Here is a 19332-nt window from a genome sequence, read left to right as displayed (position 1 = left end):
GCCACATCTTCCTTTTCTTTCCTGTATTTTCCCTCATCCACTGCGGCGTGCACCGCTTCGACAATACTTTAATCAGCTGCTCCACTGCTCAGTGAGCTCAGAGCTCCTCTGTGGCCTATATGTCCTTGTGTCACACACACAGCCTCATTCACCTAAATCACTGCACTGCCATTTTCTGACAGACACATTCTCACATCACATAGCTGAGTGGAAACATGAGCTGCCCACTGCTCTCAGGGCAGAAGGTGAAAACACACACACACACTCACACACAGTTGAGGCACATACTCTATACTTCATCTTGAACAGCCTCTGGCACAAACGGCCGACTTGCAGCATATGGAGATTTCATGTTCATTTTCAGTCAGGGAGCTTGACCCAGGCCTCCTGGACCTGACAGTGAAGCGGCTGAGATTGTAATCAGTTATTCAAACACATAATATGGAAACAAGGCCCACAGAGGCAATCTGCCATTTCCTCGTGAAGTCACCTCACAGTAGACTGCATATGTTAAATGTTAAGTCAGAATATGCCTGTCATTATTTCCCCCTATGCTTCAGGGACACAGCAGTTTGCAGCTGCTGACCTCTGAGGTTCCCTCACTCATACCTGACCTGGCAGTGACTCACCGATCTCACAGCTCTCTCCAGAGAACCCCTGAGGACAGTAGCAACTGTAACCGTCCCCTTCCTGCAGGCAGCTTCCACCATGGAGGCAAGGATTGGTCTGGCATGGATTACTCTCCACTGTCAGGAAAGAAAACAAGACGAGGGAGAAGTTAACTGAATTTATCAGGTATATTTCTATAGATAGAGAGCATTATAAAAGTGTCTTCACAAACTATAACAGGCAATGTGCCCGCATTATACCTCTGTCATTACCCTTACTGAGCTCATTTTTGGCTCCTCTCTGGCAGGGATAGAAGAAGAGCATAGGCAGACAGTATGTCTCAGACTCTATGACTTTCAACAAGGTGACGGATTGGCTGTTGTTGTGTCTGTCATGCCCCTATTTATCATGAATGATAGTAAAATGGGGCACACCAGAAGGACAGCATGCTAAGTTGACTGTCCCACATCTCAGGTCTTACTGATGAGACAAGGTCCTCATAAATTAGCTGATCATACTCTAGTCATCCATACTGATGCAGGGACCTATTTCTATGGCCCATTAGTGAGTTGCCGAGAAGGTAATAAACGCATTTTACGTTGGTGGGCTATAACTCTGTGCCTTTTCATGGGAAATGTTTTGGCAGATGAATGGTGGAGATTGAGATTAACTTGTAATTATTGAACTTATATTTTAGTATGGGACAGAGGGAGGAGAAAATTTGACAAGGACAGTTAGAGCACAGAATGATCATCAGGATTTTTTATTCTGTGTGCAAAGGACTGTAGGGAACTGCCTAGATTAAGTGTCTTTTTATTATCCAATCCTGATAGGATTGCAGGCCCTGACACAATCTGTCAGGGCATCTAATACACTGCATCTTCTCCATAATAACACCCAGGCTCACTTAATGATGTATGAGCATAGAGATGCTGTGCACAACACAGAGTACACTTGGTCTAAAAGTGTGGGAACACTTGCAATGGTGGGTGCGTTACTGTCTTTATACATGTGCACATCTGGAAGCATATGTGTGTGAATATCTGGATGTTTCTCTGACCCTGACTCATTGCATGCACACGAGATATAATGTGGCCGCGTGTTCAATTTTCTGTGAAACATGGTGATAAACTCCTGCTGTTGCAGAGGGGCTGCTGTTGATACAGCGGGCAGGGGCAATGATGGAAATGCTGGCTTTGAAAATACATAAAAGTGATTCGCCGAATGAGAAAAACCATTAGAGACAGGCTCATTTCTTAATTCAGCAGTGGGGAGGAAAAAGCAACACTGTACGTGATTTGAAAACATACATTGCTTAAAGGTTAATGACGTGCTGATGGAAATGGGGAAATCTCTAAGTACTAGTAGTGTATGACAAAGTGAAAACACACTTAGGATATGGTCAATTTGAAGGCTTGGTTGGGTTTGAAAATGTCGGGTAAAGAAAAATTGCGGAAATGAAGGAAAGAGGTAAAGGACAGACACCTTCTGAGTTGTTATCTGTCTATCAATTCATCCACCAGGGCTAAAGGTAAATTGGTAATGTGGAAATGGTGGTTAGCCGCCATAAATACCAGTGCACATGTAACACACATGCATTTAGCTTCAAAGCGAGTGACTTGAAAGTCAATAATGTTTCATACTTCAAATAAAAATAAAAAAAAAGGAGAAATGCATAGAATTCTTTTTAATGGAAAATTAGGGATAAATAATCAGTGATGAATAGTAGTGACGATAATGTTTTTTATTTCAGCTCGGCACAGATTCTATTGAACTTTATTCTCTTGACCTCTCTTGAATAGAGAGAAATCATAGTGCCTCAAAGCTAATATTAACTTAACCCAATTCCAATTAAGTTAGGATGTTTTGTAAAATTTAAACAGAATGCAATGATTTGCAAATCTTAGAAATCCACATTTAATTTAAAAAAATGTAATTCATTGTAAAATGTACTTTTTTACATTTTACATTGTATAATATAAATAAAACCATTAACTGGAATTGGGGGCGAAGCAAATGTCCTTCGCAATGTTGTTGTGCAGTGTTTGAAGGTATCAGTATCAGCGAGATACCCTTATGGTATGCACTTCAAATATAAAAGAGCTAATAATTGTCTAATTCCCCATAAAAAGTATCGTCTGCTCGTATTAAAACCAAATTTATATGCTAAGGTAGAGATCAACCTGGCTGAAGCAAGACTTCAAGTATACAACTTTATATTAGAGCACCAACAATTTACTGGTTGGCCCATATTGGCTATATGTTGTTAGTAAATGCCTTTCAGTATCAGCATCTATAATTGCTGATAAAGCAAAAATTAAAAAAGTAAAGAAGAGACAAGACACATCCTTAAACTATTGTTAGTGCTGATGTTCCATAGTTTGAAGGTAGAGACTTTCTGCAGTTTCCCTGTTGGTAACACAGTTTGGAACGCCTCAAAAAACAACGACTAGCTGATCCCAGCAGAGATTGGCCGAGTATTAATGGAAAAATAAATATGCAAGACAAATGTTAGGGAAATCTGTTTATGTTTCATATGTTTGAAAGAAAAAAAGACAGTCTAATATGTTGGAGTTTTAAATATCTATATGGCTTCTTCGACAAACCTCTACATGTTATCTTTTAAATGTTTTAAATAGGTCTACCATTTGATTATCTCTGTCAGTTTTGGGGCATTCAATCAGTTACACAAATGTCTCAAGTTACTGGTGCAGTAGAAAAGGTAGCGATGCACACAAAGTAACTGGCAGCTGAGGACCAGGTTATCAGTGAAAAAGGCTTCAGAACCCAAAAGGCAAACTCCTTATGACTATACCCCCATTCAGTCAAACCACAGAGAGTATCACTATAGATTTGGCTTGTGGTGCTGTTGGAATTAATGTCGCACAAGGCTCTTCTTTGCAATCGTGAAAAATTAGAGTGACAGATCTTCAAAAGTAATCCATAAGCTCTTTAAGATATCAGTGAATGGCATTGCCAGCTGATAGGAAAAATTAGAGCAAAGCTTGTGTGTGGCAGCTGTGTTTATTCATGTATATGGGAATGTATGCATTTATGCCTTAAAAACCTCATAAATGAATTCCTATTGGTTCAATTTTTGCCACAAAAGAAATGATTTCTTGCTATAATTAAAGTAGTTCTAGCAAAATTGCCTTAATAATGAGTTTAAAAGGACTTTTCCTCTACCAGCAGTGATAAATGGTGGCAGTGCAGTCTATGGTAATACACAGACAAGGAGCTGAGCTGTAGCAGAATAGAACATTGATCCAATCTGCAGACAATTAGTAACGACTTATTACACACAAATGAGACCGTGTTCTTCACCATCTGTCCACAAACAATAGCCTGCAGACTTGGTGCTGAAATCATAGGTATGGATTGAGTACAGGAAAGTTTCAGTACACATCAAGGTTCTGCTTGAATGTTTAAGAAGACACAAAGCCAGCCCATTGCATCTAGTACACTGTTAAAAAAAACATCTTAAAAAAACTGTAATATTCTGGCAGCTGGGGCGCCAAAATACTACCGTAAAATAACAGAAAATAACTTCCTCATGAAAATACAGTTATTTTCAGTAATGAAAATACAGTTTGTTACGCTAATCTCACATGGGATTCTGCCTTTTCCAAGTGCTTTTAGACATCAAATTAGGAACATTTTAACGTGATCAAACAATGAAATTACCTATAAACAAGGTCAATGAATGTGGCAATATGAATCATAATACGTAAATGTACAGAAATATACAGTTAACAGTTGGTTTAAATAATAATGGATTGCATGCCCTGGGAGAGACTGACAGAGGCGAGGTTGCCATATCGCACCATCGGCCCCTCTGGCCATCACCAGTAGGCGAAGAGTCTTGACCACAGACACAATACCGAGAGTGTCCGAGCCGGGGCTCGAACCGGCAACCTTCTGATCACAAGGCAAACTGCCAACTCTTGAGCCGCAATTGCCCTAAATAGCAATGATAATAATACTTATGTGATGTAACACAAGCTTATAGGAATCATGTTATATACTTTTCCACACACTCATCCCCCCTCCCTTTCCAAACGCCTTCGATGCTTATTCCCCTCTGATGCTGACGGTGGATCAAGGAGACCAGCGTACAGGCTGCAGGCCCGGATGTACTGTCTAAATCGGCTGTCTCTCACCCTTTACCCACCCCTGCTTGCTTGTCATGTGTTTCTTTGGTGTGTTAAGAGTTTTTTCATGTGCTATGTGCAGAGGTGTTTTTTTCTGTTCTCAAACTGATCTCCCTGTTGGAGCTCAGTCTGGGGGGAGTTGTTTTTTTCTCCTTATCTTTCCTCATGTGGTGCATTTTCCATTGTTATACCTCTCTGACCTGTCTTCCCCATGTGACGTTTTGTGTAATGTATGTATGGTCGGAGGGTAAGATGGCGGCGCCATTGCGTGCAATAGGTCGGCAGCCTTATGAAATTTCCCCTTGTGGGACTAATAAAGGTATATCAAATCAAATCAAATCCATAGCATTACATTTGAATTCAACAGTTCAATCTTTCAAATAACGGACAGATATTTGTGAAATTTCCCCTTGTGGGACTAATAAAGGTATATCAATATATCAATATATCAATAAAATTATGTTTTATTGCATTACAGTGATTTAACGTTAATTTACATTTGAAATGTGAAATCACAGTCTATTTACCTAACTTTAATGATATTCTAGAAGAACAGAACAAAACTGTAAAATGCACAGTAAAATACTTTTATATTAGGATTTTTTCCTACAGTACAGCCATACCCACGACCTTGTGGTTGTTCACATTCATTGGCCGATGCTTAGCGTCATGTTATTATGTGTCCCAACATCCAATGGCATGTCACATTGTTTTCATGGCCACACCCTCACCCCAGGTGCAGAGGCCTATTTCTGTTCAGGAATGTTGTGAATACTTTGAGATTTATATTAATTGCAATTCCTACCTCTACATTTATTTTTTAAAATATATAATTAGCACAGAGTGGCCGTGCAATGTTTTATATGTTTTTTTTTAGTTTTTATTCCTATTAATTATATTTTCACTTGTTACCTCTGAATTATTGAATCAGACCTAGATGACATGAAATTTTCAGCAAAATTATAATTCAAATACTCCTTAAATTATTGATTATTCTCATTAATTTTTGATCATTTTATATATTTTTCCATAGTATTAAATTTGAATTTAACAGATCATTCTCTCACATAACAGACAAATATTTGTGAAATTATGATACATTTCTGAATGTATTTTTACAATCTAAATATGCATATGTACAAAAAATATATTTAAAAAAGAAGTAAATTGTGTTTTACTATATTTACAGTAATGATATGTTATTTTACCTTTGACATGTAAAATTACAGTCTACTTATGTAAATTTAATGATATTCTAGAAAGACAGTACAAAACTGTAAAATATACAGTAAGATACTTTGACATTACTATTTTTTGGAACAGTGTACTTGTGGGCATGTCTGTACACATATATTAACTGCGGTTATTATATAATTGGAAAACAGTTTTTAAAAAGTATGAGAGGGAGGAGATAAAGCCCCTGGTCCGTGACACAGATGGGAGGAGAAGATAGAAATTCACATTTATTAAAGAGAAGCACAAGTATGAGAAAATGCCAACTAGAGAGGGACAGAAAGCCACAGAGAGAACTGTCATACATTTCTTCCTCTCTTAATGCTGCTAGCTTATGATTAATTACACACTGGTCTTTAAATAGGTCGCTCCTTCTATCCTTTCTGTGTGTCTTTCTCCTTCTGTGCCGAAGACCGAAGAAGAAAGATAGGAGGCTAGAGTACGAAAAAAGACAAGGGGAAAGATAGAGAAACTTGTCCCTGACATAGACACACGGAAATAGGCAGATATAGCAAAAGAGAGACATTTTCAGCCTTGCAGGGTTTCAACTTCCAGGGCTAAGGTCTGCGGTGTGACACAAATTCATACTCACAAAACAGATAATGTAAAGTCTTCATCCCTGACAATGAGCAGATATTGCAACATCTCTTCATTCCTCTGCAGAGTTTTATGAAATATGTTCTGCTGGGTGACATTTTACTGCTCCATTGGGTCATCTTTAGTTTTTTTCTAAGCCTCTCAAGAGAGAGATTATCTTAGCGTTGTGGCATATTTGGGAAGCTACTCCTCGATGTGTGCTCGTACACACACAGGATTTAGAATGGACCATAAAAGAGGATTGCACTTGGGGAAATGTCTCAAGTCCTATGAAGTCTGAGGCTGAGTGGTTAGCAAATTCATCTGAATGGAAGCCTGCTGAAAAGGTTGTGCTGACAGAAACACTGAAGTCTGCATGAATAAATGTGTGACACGCACACCCACATGTGGCAAAACTGCACACATATGCACTTACATTTGCTGTATATACACCTGCTTATCACCCACCATTTAGCTGTGCTTGGACTCAGTGAACCTTGTAATAGCTTTGCTGAGACATAGATCATACCTCAGCCTGTTCAAGTGTTCCCCCTCTCTGAGCGTGATAAGCCATCACCTAGGCCCAAGAAAGAGCTGGCCCATAAAACTTTAATGCTACAATACATTCCGAAAAGGTACCGAAGCACACAGAAATGTTAGAGCCAGATGAATGCCAGGGCTAAACTGCAAAGTATGGGCTTCACTAGAGTTGTTGTCATCACTGTGGCAGCTCATCTGTGTGTGCAGTGTGAAATATTTATATAGTCACTTGTTCAATGGCCACCGTGAACATCTATTTTATCACAAGTTCATTTTTTGTATATGAAAGTGGCAACATCTGTGCTGTATAACTCCAAGAATTCCCCACACTTGGGGAGTCTAGAATTTAAAATAGAGTAAAATACGCAAAAAACTAGAAATGTTGAAACAATGCTGCGGACACGCAAGAAGAAGAGGGCAAAACGTGACTTCCTGGCGATGTTTCAGAAACAATGTGCACGTCAAAAAATTAAAAACATTGTTTTTAATTTTTAGGTGCAGACTTGCTGAACTTCATAGTCACACCTTTTATGGTATACAGACACACAGGAAATGAGAAAGCAATGAAAGCCCATTTAACTTTTAGGGATCTCACACCTAAGTTCTAATCATTCTTATCTTCTCCTTAATACTTCTAGTGTTTGCACAGCTCAGCAATGAGTACTAGGCCAGATTGTATAAAACTAGAAGTGCTCTTTAAGATAATTAGGTGCGGCATGACTTTCCATGATGAAAAATACACCCATTGTAAAAAGTTGGCTCTACTGTCTGCTCTGCCAAAGTCTACGGTTCAGTCAATAATCCGTATGACCTATATGACTTCAAATTTCCATCTCGCCTCTGACAGGAATGACATAGAGACTCACATGTCTGAACATTAGCCATGTATCAGTGTCCCCTGGGCAGGAAAGTCACTCAGTGCAGATCAGCCACAATTACTGCCACTGCAAGCTGAATACACACTGGGGAAATATAAAACCGCTTTGTGTTGAAATATAGATAACACGTCTCTCTAGCACAGAGATGCAGACCCCAATGCAATCTTAGATTACTTCAAAGTGATTGATTTACAGAGGTGAGCTACACAAAGGTGGAAAGGGAAGGTAAGAAAGTGGAAAAGGGCAGAAGAAGAGATAGAGTGAGACAGAGGTTAAGTTTACTTGTGGGTAGTGCAGCTCTCGCCTCTTACTGATGTCGGTGCCCCAACCGTCAATTTAATGCACCCAAGAGCTGTCGGTCTGCAGTCTGGAGCATTACACTAAACTTCTCAGGCCTACAAGTTAAGGGATCATGTACACAACAGCCAGTCTCAACTCCCTGGGAAAAAGCTGCTTCCTGCTCTCCCTTTACCAGTCTAAAGCAGTGGTACACAAGATACGTGTGAAGACTGGTAGTTTTAGAAGAAAATTAAATATGGTTTAACTGAATGCAATTCATTCCATCCATCCATCCTCTTGTATTTATCCAGTTAAGGGTCATTAGGGAGCTGGAGGCTATCACAACTGTGGTTTTCAGGTTTTAAAAATTATCTTTGTACTTCCTCTTTCTTGGTGAAATGCTATATAATTGCAATATTTTCACTTCCTATTGGTTACTCTATTAAAACAAGTGGGGATTTAAAAATATAATCTCATGGTTTTAACGAAAAGTCAGTTGAATCTGTGCTACAAACTGAACAATGTAAATTTTGCACTTTACTCTTGCCAGCTACCAAGCTATTGCATACAACTATTTTCAGAACAGTCCCTGGTAGACCTGTTCTGATCCTATGTACTTGTGTGATTTTACCACTGACCCCAAGGTCAAATACCAATTTTGTTTTCAAATGGCCTGACTTTTGAGTGGAGGATCATTGGTGGTAAAAAATGCTGGATCTCCAGCTATGACTCAGAAACCAAACAGCAGTTTTTGCTTCAAAATTCTACTTTTTTCAAAACTTAGAGTGATGTGTCAAGTCAAGGGCTGGGACCAGGACCATTCTTTGCTATTTTTTCAACTTTCCAGATGTTGTGCGCCTCCAATTTGTCCCTCGGTGAGATTATCAAAACTGACTTCTTGTATAACATCCTGTGGCCTTTGATGGGGAATATTCAGCAGAAAACACCTGACCTGCTGCATATGCCATCATTTTTTGATCATACCAACAACTTCGGCTTAGTGTCTACCTGGGAGGCAAATGCCAGTGCATCCCACACGGAGAGGCGAAGGTGATAAACAGAAGACATTTCAGTGTACAGAACAGATTCAGTGTAATACACCATAAATGGTGCAAGGCAATATAGCAGGACTGCCAGTGGCAAACCTAACAACAGAAGCTGCTTAGTAAGCTGCTTGAACATACACAAAAAAAATGACCTCGAAGGGATAATCAGCTAAATGTTAATTATGGATAGTTGCATATGCAACTATGGACGTGCAATTTTCAGCTACTGAAGGGTTTGTTTTGTAACACCAGGCAACGTCTAGTGTTGTTATCCATATGACCTCCAGGTACGGGCCAAAATGTGGTTGTTGTGGACGTTTTTTCAATGGCAAACTTCGACTCATTATAGAGATTGTTTTTATACTGCTTCTGAAGGCTCTGTAGTCCCATGTGTCCAAAGAGTGGAGGGCATGTTTCCTGTACACAAAAAGTTGTGTGTGAAGGAATGCAGTGATCAGCGGACATCTCCAAGATTTTGTGGGCTCTTAAGCTAAAACAAAAGTGAGCAGCTGCATGGTGGATTTCGACCAGATATGTCCCCAGCTTCTCACAGACAGTTTGCAAAATGTGCACATCAACAAAGACTGTCGAGCAGATAGTCCAGTTCATACATACACTTGTATAAACTCCATCGCAACTTGTCTGTCCTGCTGCCGATCACAACAACATTGACTTCCTCTTTCAAAGCTCTTCACAATAAAACAGGGTACTCATAAAAAATAATCATATATAGTGCAAAAGCTCTTTTAAACTTAGTAAACACATTGTACTCCTTCTAAAAGGAATTTCAAAAAGTTTTTCTAAATACTAAATACTATTATTATTTTATATTTTAACATGGATCTCAATGTTTTTAATCTTTCAACACATTTTAATAAAGTTTTAGCCTGGTTACAAACAATTAAGTTGATTTATTCAACAAATAAATAAACCAATTAAGGAAAAACAAGAAAATGTAAAATAAGCACAAAAAATAAATTGGCCAACACGTAATAAATTGTTTTTGTTTATAAATAATCTGTTCTTTTGTGTTATTTTTCAAACAATAATGTTGATATTTATAAATAACAAAATCCAATAAAAAAATGATCTGTACATCTATCCAACAGCCAATGTTTAGTGGGAAGGTAAGAAAATAACGTTATCTTAGCTAAAGTTACATATTTCATTAGAATGAATTGATAGAGTTAGATTGTCTTGATGCATGCTCAATCATCCAGGTAAGTAAATCCCAAAAGGTTGAATCTGTTCATCTGGAGAAAGCGTTTTGGGATAGGGTTGGCTTATTTGAAATATCATCTTACCAACATCAAGATATCGTGTTTCGAGTTAAAATAATATTCACTGACGGACGTTATCGTCTTACCCCTGTTTCCCTGAAAGATACCATGAGGTTTTATATTAAAAAGTTTTACCCACACTAGACTTTTGCGGCAATGGTAGTAAGACAACAACTTCTACAACCTCATCCTCCTTCACAACGCTGTCAAATTACCTTTTTTATTATCAGTTTTATTGAGAAACCCCTAGGGGTGGAAATGACACAGTCTGCATTTAACTGGAAGACCAAGGGATAGCAATCAGGCAAATTCTGCAAAAAAAAAAAAAGTCTAGGAGCAGCTGCCTCAGAAGTGTGTTCTCTATGATTTAATGTCATTATTGAACGGCTTGTAAATGTACATCTAAATCTGTTTTTTGTCTCTCAAAAGTCAAAGGTTTCAATTGTCAGTGTTAATCTATAAAACACCGGAAAGTTCTTTGTGCAAAGTCACATTGTCAATGTAGTGATAAAACTGATTAGGGTAGGTGAATGTAAAGGCCAAAAAACTACAAACAGTGTGAAGTCATTTGTAATTCTATCGATCAGTCTTCTGACTACTGATCTCGCAGGAGCTGATTGGATGATCAGAACACCTGATGTACTTCAAAAGCTGCAGACAGAAGCCTGCACCCTTTGGGAATGTGTTCACATCTTAGAGGCAAGGTTGTTCATGGAGCAGGTGTAGTGATGTGATTACTGCACTGAGTCTGACAAAATAGGATTTATGAGCACTGCAGGGGAGGGAGAAGCTTTTTCTGTCCATCTGACCACATATGATGTCCCTTGTCTAGTTGCCGTTACACACCTTTGTGTGTCTGTGAGAGAGAGAGTGTGTCCAGAGGTGAAAAGGGGTGAAAGCAACACTGGATCTAAACTGTAGTTCTAGATGTCAAACACACTGCTCAGCCATTCCACAAGTAACCATTAACAGTGCTCCATTAATTATTAATAAGAATGCTTAAAGTTGCAATCAACACTGGATTACTCAAATGACTCCTACTACCTTGCCAATATATTAAACTGTTCCAAAGTATTATTTATTTAAATCGTACGGGGATCAATTTCAGTCATATTTCAATGGGGTAAGTTAACCCTGCTGGTGTATGTGACACAAAACAGACAGAGCTGTGGAGACGCATAAAGGAAAAAAGCCCAAATAAGATGTATTACCAAATAAAAAATTAAAATGAAAAACAAGACCATATATATACACACACGAGTCAAAAGGTTGGACACACCTTCTCATTTAATGGTTTTTAAAGCCACGCTTTGCTTTGATTACTGCTTTGCACACTCTTGGCATTCTCTCGATGTGCTTCATGAGGACGAGTTCCCACAGATGCTGAGCACTGAGGGCTCTTTTGCCTTCCCCCTGTGGTCCATCTCATCCTAAACCATCTCGACTGAGTTTAGGTCTGCTGACTGTGGAGTACAGGCCATCAGGGACAGCACTCCATGGCTCATTTACTTGGTCAAACAGCCTTTACGCAACCTGGAGGTGTGTTTGGGATCATTGTCTTGTTGAAAAATTAATGATGGTCCAACTAAATACAATCCGGATGGGATGTCACTGCAGGATGCTGTGGCCTTCAGTTTTGAATAGATCCCCATCAGTGTCACCAGCAAAGCACCCCCACACCATCACGTCTCCTCCTCTACGCTTCGCAATGGGAACCATGCATGTAGAGACCATCCTTTTCTGCGTCACACAAAGACACAGCAGGTGGAACCAAAGATCTCAAATCTGAACTCATCAGAACAAAGCACAGATTTCCACTGCTCTAATGTCCACTCCTTGTGTTTCTTGGCCCAAAAAAATCTCTTATGCTTGTTGCTTTTCCTTAGTCATAGTTTCTTAGCAGCTATTTGACCATAAAGGCCTGATTCGCGCAGTCTCCTCTGAACATTTGATGAAGAGATGTGTCTTCTACTGGAACTCGTAGCATTTATCTGGGCTCTAATCTGAGTGCTGTTAACTTGCAATTTCTGAGGCTGGTGACTCGGATGAATTTATCCTCAGCAGCAGAGGTGACTCTTGGTCTTCCTTTCCTGGGGCAGTCCTCATGTGAACCAGTTTCATCGTAGCACTTGATGGTTTTTGTGACTGGGCACACATTCAAAGTTTTAGTAATTTTCTCCACTGACTGACCTTCAGTTCAGCAATGATGGACTGTTGTTTCTCTTTACTTAGCTGATTGGTTCTTACCACAATATGAATTCTAACAGTTGTCAAATAGGGCTCTCAACTGTGTACCAAACTGACTTCTGCACAACACAACTGATGGTCCCCACACCATTAAGAGTTCAAGAAATTCCACAAATGAACCCTGACAGGGCCCACCTGTGTAGTGGAAACTATTTCAGGTGATTACATCATGAAGCTCATTGAGAAAAGGCCAAGGGTTTGCAGCGCTGTCAATAAACCAGCAAAGGGTGGCTACTCTCAGGAATCTAAGATATAAAGCATATTTAGAGTTATTTATCAATTTTTCTTTGTGTAAATAGCAAGACAACCCGAGAGTCCATTGCAATTTTTTTTTCAAAATATAACACAAAAACAAACCCAAAACAAAAAGAGAAGCAAACAGACTCAGATGCGTTACAGAAAAAACAATTAATTCAAACAAACTTGCACTTTCACAATACAAGAAAAAAATATATATACAAAAAGCTGAAGCTGATGAAAGTTTAGAAATCTACTTTAGCCCAATCTGGCTTTTGGTCCATTGCAAATTTAAATAAAACTTTCCACTTTCAACTTCATCTCTTTTTAACTATATTTAATTTTTTTTTCTCCAAGCAAACACATACACACACACAAGCGCGCACACACAACAACACAAAATATGAAAAAGCATGACACTTGCGATTAGCTACAGCACCAGCAGCCCGAGACAGCAGAAAGCAGCCGATGCACTCTTAGTGAGCACCTTGTGGGCCGAGCGTCACACTGAATCAGCCTGGATAGGACCGGGGAGGAGTAACATACCAGGGATTCAACACAACCCAATTCCACAGCCCTGTAAAGCGAGACTGACGAACAAATTGAGGGTCCATTGTTACAAGAGCAGCACTTGTAGCGTCTCCGATCGTGCTAAATAAATTGCATTATCTGGACTGTCAGAGTGGCAGCAAAATAATCCATCCTGGCTTATCATCACAAACACATTCGATCCACTTTGGGTTTCTTCCCCCTTCTCTTCAATTTGTCTTTGCTTTCATTTTCAGAGCTTTGTGAAATAGAATATTGAATCAACCACATCCTCCCATTTTTAACTGTCTAATAACATTTTATATACCCACAGAACTAAAAAGGGGCTTAAACACTGCCAATGATTATGAATTATTTATATTTTGACTTAAAGAATTTGCAGCGTTACACATGAAGTGATTGCACAATTCCATCAAGATGCACGGTGAATGAAAAATATGCTGTCAAATTAAGTGTGCAACGAGGGCAGTACGCTGTTTCATATTTTCAGTATTCAGTAAGCTGCACTGCAAAATGTGCCACATGAAGTGCAAGGAACATGATGGTATGCTTTGACCTTGAAATCCACAGTCCTCCTCTGATATTTTTATGCCCTTGTAGCACATGTGGTGCAAAAGATTTACAAAGGAGTTCCATGCAAATCAGAAGCAAGAGGTTGGAAAATGGTTGAATTTTGTGAGTTTCGGCATTTTCAGAATAATAAGGAGGTTTTAGCAAGAAAAAATGCTTTTGATGATTTGTTAAACATTGTTTCAAATAAGCTGTAAAACCAATTATCATTTATATTTCTGTTATATGTCATCTAATGCTGTTTGTACATGTTGACCACAGTGCTGGCATACATTGAGGATGTGCTGTCTGGCAAGGTGACAGCAGACAACAGCGTGGGCCGTTTCCTGATGGATCTGGTAAACAAAGTACCCACTATCTCACCTGAGGACTTTGAGAACATGCTCAATTCCAACATCAATGACCTGTTAATGGTGACCTACCTGTCCAACCTCACCCAAGCACAGACTGTTCTCAATAAGAAGCTGGTGCTGCTCTGAGAGGGTTTCTTTGAAGTCATTCATATTTAATTTTTGTACCTGTGTTGGACTGTGTTGGATATAACTCTTGGTGGGTGTATAGATCAGAAACATTTCACACCTAAAAGACACTGCATTTCTAACTGTGATTGTTAGAAATCATGGAACTAAGCACTAGGTGCACATCACTGAGACACACTAGAATTTTAAATGAAATTTTAAAAGGAATAACCTCCCTTGGAAACACAGTGCGATGGTGTACATTTGTGTCTAGTTAAACTGAATCAAAAACAAAAATACTTTCTTGCTTGGTGAAGCTTATTTCCACACTTGAAAATGATGAGCCATTTCCTCACTGCGATTGACACATATGCTTAAAAGAGATGAGGCTAATGCTGAGACTGGCTGAGAAGGCAATGATTAAACTCCAAAATACTTCAGTTTCTATTCTACTTTTTCCAAATCTTTTCTGCAAAAATCTACAAATATGCCAAGCATGCTTGGAAACACCCTCACTGACTTTGGACACACGACATTTTTTTTTTTGCTTTAAATGAAAAGGAAAGGCGACACGAGCAGTTCTATTTCTATTCCTTTAGAGGACATTACACTTTTATTCGTTTCAGGGTTCTAAACCCTAAGGATAACTACTTCTTGCCTAACCTTATATTGAATGAGTTAAACTTTAGGGACTTGTTTTTTGTCCCTGAAATCTAGTCAGGTCTCCACAATGCAACTATCTAAATGGATTTAGGTCAGAAAATTGGTAATAGAAGGGAACGCACACACACACACACACACACACACACACACACACACACACACACACACACACACACACACACACACACACACACACACACACACACACACACACACACACGTGTGTGGTTAGGGAATCTCATCTTCCCCTGTGTGTATGTCTCTATCCCACTGTGGTTACCACGAGGAAGTTGTTCTGACAGCATTGCAGCACTATTACTACAAGCAAGCTGTGGGCAGGAGGGTTTGCCTGTAGAAATATTTAAAACTCAACAAAGAAGAACTACTTTAGATGACCCCAGAGTGCTGCTTGCCAGCAGAAACTCAGAAAATTGTATAATTTACACCTTCATATCCTCTACCCATTTAGAGACCTTCCCCCTCTTGTGACTTGTAATTTTTCCTCGTCTCTGAATCCTTCTCGCTGGGACAGATCCGTGGGTGTGTCTGACATGCCCTACATGAAGAGACCGCTCAGCCCTTGCACCCGCTGTGGGCTGGCTGCTACATGATGCGTTGTGACTGATGCTGGGAGCCAAACACCGCTGCCACTGCTCTGCCTTTAGCACCAGAGAGAAGGAGCAAAGTCAGTCAGGCAATTTGGCAACTCAAAACCCCCAGCTGAGTGCACTCATCCCCTCTGCTGCCACTCGTCTGTAGCTAGAAAATACCTCAATTCGAAATCATACATTTCGCTGTTAACCTTGATGGCAGGCAGCTCCATTTTTGACGGCAAGTGCATGCATGTGTGACTTGCTGAGATCCTGACAGGTGTGCACGCGTGTGTCTGACTGCAAATGGAGTGCGGAAACGTGAGAGGAACACGCAAGGATGCTGGTATTCAAATCATGTTTGGCAGCCATTGTTTTTATGCTCTGCCTAGTGACCTGTTACCATAAAATTAATGCCTACATGCTCCGCATTTGGTTGTAATAAAAGTAGCTGATATTTTGTCTCATTTCTCTGACCACGGAGAGGATAGAACTGTTACCTGTCTCTTTCAGCAGAAGGAAGCTGATTCCTGACATCTAATCTGATGGCACTTGAATGCTCCACTGTAACCTATATCATGCAACCAGGTGAGTGTTTTCTACTCTGCACAGTCACACAATGACTCTACATAAAGGATTTTATTCTGTCTGACAGCACCACGTCCAGCTCTCTGTCTCCATCCATCGCCCCTATCACCTCACAATTGGTGGCACACAGAGGTGATGTTGTTCTTTGCTTCACTGAAACTCTACAAACCAGCAGGATCCCAAAGTCTGTGCCTGACAACAAACACTCAGTTTTTCATTGGGTAAGAAAAAAAAATCCCTGAGTGAAATGCTCTTTGGTTTTTGTTCTTGTTTTTTTTTTTTCTAAATAGGGTGACATACAACCCAGGAGGGGTCTTCATTCATCTTCTTTTGAGCAGCTTCAAAATGAAAATGAGTACCATAAAACAGGCAGAGATGAGGTTGCCTGAATGCTCCACCAAGCAGCTGATGGCTGTATCTGCTGTGAGATTTTACTTTTAGTTGTTTTACTCCTCATTGAGTCAGCTGGTTTGAATGTGACTCATTCATAAAGGCAACAGGAGCAAATGTTTGCCATATTTTGGCTGGTATGGGACTAGGATCAATTATCGTAAACTTGCAATACAAAAATGCAAAGTTACTGAGAGCTGAATGGGAGAAAAGACCACAAATGGTCACACAAAGGGGCTTTGCGCATATGCGAGTATAAAGCTGAGTAATAAAAAGACAAATGCATGATTAGAAGACATATGTTGTGCCCAGGGACACAAAAAACTGAAGTTTAGTATTGATTGTTACTGCATTACTAGAGTTAACGCCACACTTTTGTCTGCCTCCCAACTGATCTTTAGAGGGCTTTGAGATGAGAAAATATTCATAAAAACAACAACAAAACTTGTTTATCAATTCTGTTGCGGATTTGCTACCAGGAACAGTCAAGAGATGCAGTCATTCATCTGCCATAATGGGAGCTCTGGGTCACACAATCTAAAAAATAAAATACAGCTGCCTGTGATGGGGCTCCTAGGCTGAATAATCACCAGGTTTTGTTGTGGCAGCAAACATAATAAAGCATTTTTATGATGCCATAAAAACGCCTGTTCAAGACTTTTCTATGCTTTTCCAAGCTTGCTGCAGAATAATAAACCAAAAATTTTCACAGAGTATTAGCTTTACCAACTTAAGTGGCATGTCATTGACTTTTACATGTTTAAAGAATGCTCTCCATTTCCAGAAGACAGTGAACACTGATAACAGATATTTTTTTTCGCTGGAGCGTTTTGGCTGATGTAAAATAAAAAATTGCATAAAAAGCATGAAAATAAAAATTCCCTGGTGAAATTTACTCAGGATGGGTTTGAGTTTATTCATTGAAAACCAACAGTGCTTTGCAAAGGAGCAAGAATTTGTTTTTTATATCACTGCTGTTGATGTTAGATGATGACCTTGCCAGGCACAGCGTTTGGCCCTTGTGCTTACCCACTTCTTGGACGTTGCTCAGCAAGTAAAGCTCAGCTTGACTTGGGAAAGGTTAATCATGTTTGACTGAGCTCTCTGTACTTCATCAAGGCTGCTTTTGTTTTATTGCTCTCTTTAATCTTTACTCTTCTTCTTATGTACTCGGTTTATGTTATTCCTCATGTACTTTATGGTATATTTCATATTATCAATTTTCAAAGGAACAAAACAACAAAAATGAAAACTCTTCCAAGTTCAAATTAATGAATTATGTTCTTGCATAATGGAATGTTTCATTCTTACTATGATTAAGAATGAAACACAGTATGAGGAGATGCATTAAGGGGCAGATCCAACCATAATTAAAGCTGCAAGCAGCGTTATGAGGGCCCTCGCACCCCCGGCGCGTCGAGCCACGCCCAACACCTAAAACCAGCACGTCCGATCTGATGTCACATTGATGGAATTCATGCATTTAACCACCAGCTAACATTTCAACTCATTCATTCATGATTAGTTAGTCGTTCCACTAGGTGGCGCTCTAACCATTATGTACAAATGGCATAACAAACACTTCCAAGCTCGAGTCTCATCACACCTGAGACGTTTGGGAGAGATTGGACATTGTGTTTTTGAGTGACAGCAGATTACTGCTTTTTGGCGAGTGATTCAAACTCTAAGTGCCGCCATAACCACCCCGTTTCCCTGGACGTAAAAAGCTTCGCAATTTAACATCACAAAGGTCTTTAGATTCCACAAACTGCAGATCGGTCCAATCTGATGAAATCCCTTGGAGGAGTTCGTCAAAGTATGAGGCCTGAAAAGGGGGGAAAATGTCATCAAAATTACACATTAATTTTAAAATGGCTGACTTCCTGTTGGATTTGGGATATTGCTCCAAGAGACTTTTTTGTACATCTTGATATCTCCTATAAGCTTACCAGGTTTAAGACTCATACATAAAACACAGAGCTGGGGCTGATGTTTTGAAATTTTGTAGGGGGCGCTGTGGAGCCATTTTGCGCTATTCAATGAAAATGATCACATAACAACAAAGCCTTATGCACATTGGAGGTGTGCGCCAAATTTCAAGACTTTTTAAACTTTCCAAGCCCCTCAAAAGCCACTTCATTTTTCATGGTGAACAGCGTTGCCACCAGGGTGCGCCGTTCAGTTTAAAGTCACAATTTTTGCACTGAAGCATCATGAAGGACTGATGGTGATATTCACCGCTTTTGAGGTGGCCACAATGAACCTGTGAAAATCAGTACAACAAAGTGTAAGACATGACATTTCCTGTTCCCACTAGGTGGCGCTCTTCATATTCCTGACAATGGGCACATCAATCTGTTCAGGGCGGGTCTGACATCATGCCTGTAAAGTCTGGTACTGATCAGACTGGATTTCATTGAGTTATACTAATTTGTTTCTTCATGGCGT

General features: G+C 39.6%; 1 protein-coding gene across 3 annotated transcripts in view; it reads right to left on the bottom strand.

Moving 5' to 3' along the window:
• The window catches only part of ncanb (neurocan b), a 178823-nt gene that overhangs the window by 79355 nt on the left and 80136 nt on the right, over positions 1-19332 (bottom strand). For all 3 annotated transcript variants that reach the window (XM_026159413.1, XM_026159412.1, XM_026159414.1), the window contains exon 10: positions 630-746. In XM_026159413.1, coding sequence (XP_026015198.1) covers positions 630-746 — 117 coding nt within the window. The remainder of the gene's footprint in view (positions 1-629; positions 747-19332) is intronic.

This window comes from Astatotilapia calliptera, chromosome 23 (genome assembly GCF_900246225.1).
Source record: "Astatotilapia calliptera chromosome 23, fAstCal1.2, whole genome shotgun sequence".
Lineage (NCBI taxonomy): Eukaryota > Metazoa > Chordata > Actinopteri > Cichliformes > Cichlidae > Astatotilapia > Astatotilapia calliptera.
This window is presented reverse-complemented; position numbering and strand designations above follow the sequence as displayed.